The following is a 2,532-nucleotide window of genomic DNA, read 5'->3' as shown; positions in this document are numbered from 1 at the left end:
TTGACTTTGACCAAAAGAAAACACATTTAGCTGACAAAACCTTTGACTTTGACCAAAAGAAAACACATTTAGCTGACAAAACCTTTGACTTTGACCAAAAGAAAACACATTTAGCTGACAAAACCTTTGACCAAAAGAAAACACATTCAATTGACAAAATTAAGCTCCGCCGACAAAATCTTTGACCATCTGTGGAGAGAAGCAAGTAAATACAGCGGAGTCTGCTTGCACCTGCCAGGCCGCTGGGGTTTTTGGTGTAGAAAGATGGCTGAAATAGTGAAGACAAAGATTAGGGCTTCCATTTTCTTCTGGTTTACCACTGTTTTTGGATTCACTGTGTTCCAAGTAAGCACACTCAACAGTTTTGTCACATTTGAAAAATTTCTTGTCTGAAACTAGAGAAACTGATTGTGCTACTGACCTTCTTTCCCCCGGTCAAGTTCTGAGGGCCACACGTCTGCAGATATTCTCTCCCCAAGAAAAAGCAGACGTTGCTGGGCCCGTTCCGCATAACGATGAGGCTGAAGCCTCGGTAGTACTCGCTCAGGCCGTAGCTGCCCAGTCTCCAGAAGGCGTCGAACGTGTTGGAGAACTTGCTGTGATACGCCGAGGTCTGCATCAGAGTCTGTATCCTCTCAAACGGCGTGAACATGGCCTCCATTGTGCCAGCCATCAGTGCCGCCATGGTATGGTTCACTTTCACGTGGAGCGACGGCAAGTACCACCGCAGACCATCCTGACACCGGTAGTAGGCGCCGAACATAATCGACAGAGACATCGTTTTTTGAAAGAGCGGTGGCAGCAAGCCACGGTATAGGTAGCGGACACCATCTCTCGACAACTGCCGGAAAGCCCTGATGCCCGAAATATTATGCAGCTGCTGTCGAAAAATTGCTTTATTCATGGGGAAAGTGACGCAGATGTTGATGAATGCTGCACCCCAGCCGCATACGAACTCGCCTTCCCGCTGGATGCCATAGCGTAAGTTCCGTAACCGACCAAGATCACTTTGATGTGGTGCGTACGTCACACTTGCTTTTTCTGCCGTTGGCGTTAGCTCTGCAGGGAAAGGCCGGGCGAGGGATGAGCCGGACGTGCTGGATGAGCCGGATGTGCTGGTCCCTTGAGGCACCACTGGAGAGGTAGGCGAGGAAGATGAGGACGGCACCAGAGGGGAGGGCACAACCGATGCCGATACAGAAGACGAAGAACCTCGCGTTGGCGCCGGGGCAAACCGTCCAATCACAGGAAACTGCGAAGTCTCTGGAGATTCTGAGCTGGCAGAAACAGAAGGAAACACAAGGTGAAGGCCACCATTGGTGGCTGCCTGGTGCTGTTTTGAGCAGCCGTGACTGTTCATGAATTCTGTTTCCAACTCTGACGCTGAAACTGGGTCAACCGCAGCTAAAGCCAAAAGAGGTAACAAAGGCTTCATGAAATACTGAGACTCTGCCTTCACACCTGGTGGGCTGTGGATGTCCGGAAGAAATTTTGATTCTTGTGAACCATCCAACATTCTTTTACCTTTTTCTCACTATTTTAGAATTTCTAAAAGTCCAAGAAATCCTGATTATACAAAGATGTTCAGCTTCTTTATTTGGTCGTCTTCACTGGCTTGAACGTTCAGGTCTAATGTCTACAAGTTTCCAATTCTCATCCGACTATGTTCCACACAGCACCTACAAGAAGAAAGAAAGGAAAAAAGGTGGTTATGATTAATATTATGAATGTAGGCCTAGAATCTATAACTAATCTAGATCTTCTAGACTCTAGATCTAATCTAGATCTAGAATCTAGATCTAGATCTAGAATGAATGTTTGTGTTTATTCTACAACATCTATCTATCACTATCAAATAATCAAGCCTATCTTATATCTACACTACACTATCACTAGATTTAGAATTAGAATCTAGAATCTGTCTAGAATCTATCTAAATCTAGATCTAAATCTAGATCTAGATCTAGATTATCTAGATCTAGATTTTGTAGATCTAGATTCTAGAGACTAGATTTTCTAGATCTAGATCTAGATCTAGATCTAGATCTAGATATTCTTGATCTAAATCTAGATCTAGATGTAGTGTGGGTAGACCTCGCATAGAGGGTACCGTAAAGTGTAAAGGTAGAATGCATGGGATCCATCTTATTCCTTCTACTCGTGTAAGTGCATCATCATCCCCTCTGACTTGGTATTAGTGAGTTCTGAACGTACAATTAGAGGTTTGTTAGGTTAAGTTACCATTCAACATAGGCCCTATTTCTGTTCCGACCTCCGCAGGTTGACCGACATCTTGAAAACACTTTATGTCAACTTTCAACTCTGACCTTTGACTTCGGTGCTTGGTGGAATGACTCCGTGCACCAATAGGTGGGGCAAGTTTCACGGGTTTTCAAATATTTCAATACAGATGTAGATCAAAGGGATCGTTCACAAAATGACGTCAGCTAAAATTCGGCCAAAGACCCCCCCCCTCCTTTCCCCAATATAATCTTTTGTCATCTTTCTTAGGAACGCCCCTTCTCCCCCTCC

General features: G+C 44.7%; 1 protein-coding gene across 2 annotated transcripts in view; it reads right to left on the bottom strand.

The window, feature by feature from the left end:
* Positions 1–2,309, bottom strand: part of LOC101848411 (solute carrier family 25 member 52) — a 3,597-nt gene extending 1,288 nt beyond the window's left edge. Inside the window, exons 1-2 of one of the 2 annotated variants that reach the window (XM_005113326.3) lie at positions 2,242–2,309; positions 422–1,679 (exon numbers count right to left, since the gene is read on the bottom strand). In XM_005113326.3, the coding sequence (XP_005113383.1) occupies positions 422–1,516 (1,095 nt within the window). In that variant the 5' untranslated portion in view covers positions 1,517–1,679; positions 2,242–2,309. The remainder of the gene's footprint in view (positions 1–421; positions 1,680–2,241) is intronic. The other variant, XM_035973726.1, reaches the window with a different exon arrangement.
* Between the last annotated feature and the right edge of the window lie 223 nt (positions 2,310–2,532).

The sequence above is a fragment of the Aplysia californica genome, unplaced genomic scaffold, assembly GCF_000002075.1.
Source record: "Aplysia californica isolate F4 #8 unplaced genomic scaffold, AplCal3.0 scaffold01969, whole genome shotgun sequence".
NCBI classification, from domain to species: Eukaryota; Metazoa; Mollusca; class Gastropoda; order Aplysiida; family Aplysiidae; genus Aplysia; species Aplysia californica.
The sequence above is the reverse complement of the archived record's forward strand: the minus strand, read 5'-3'. Positions and strand labels throughout refer to the sequence as shown.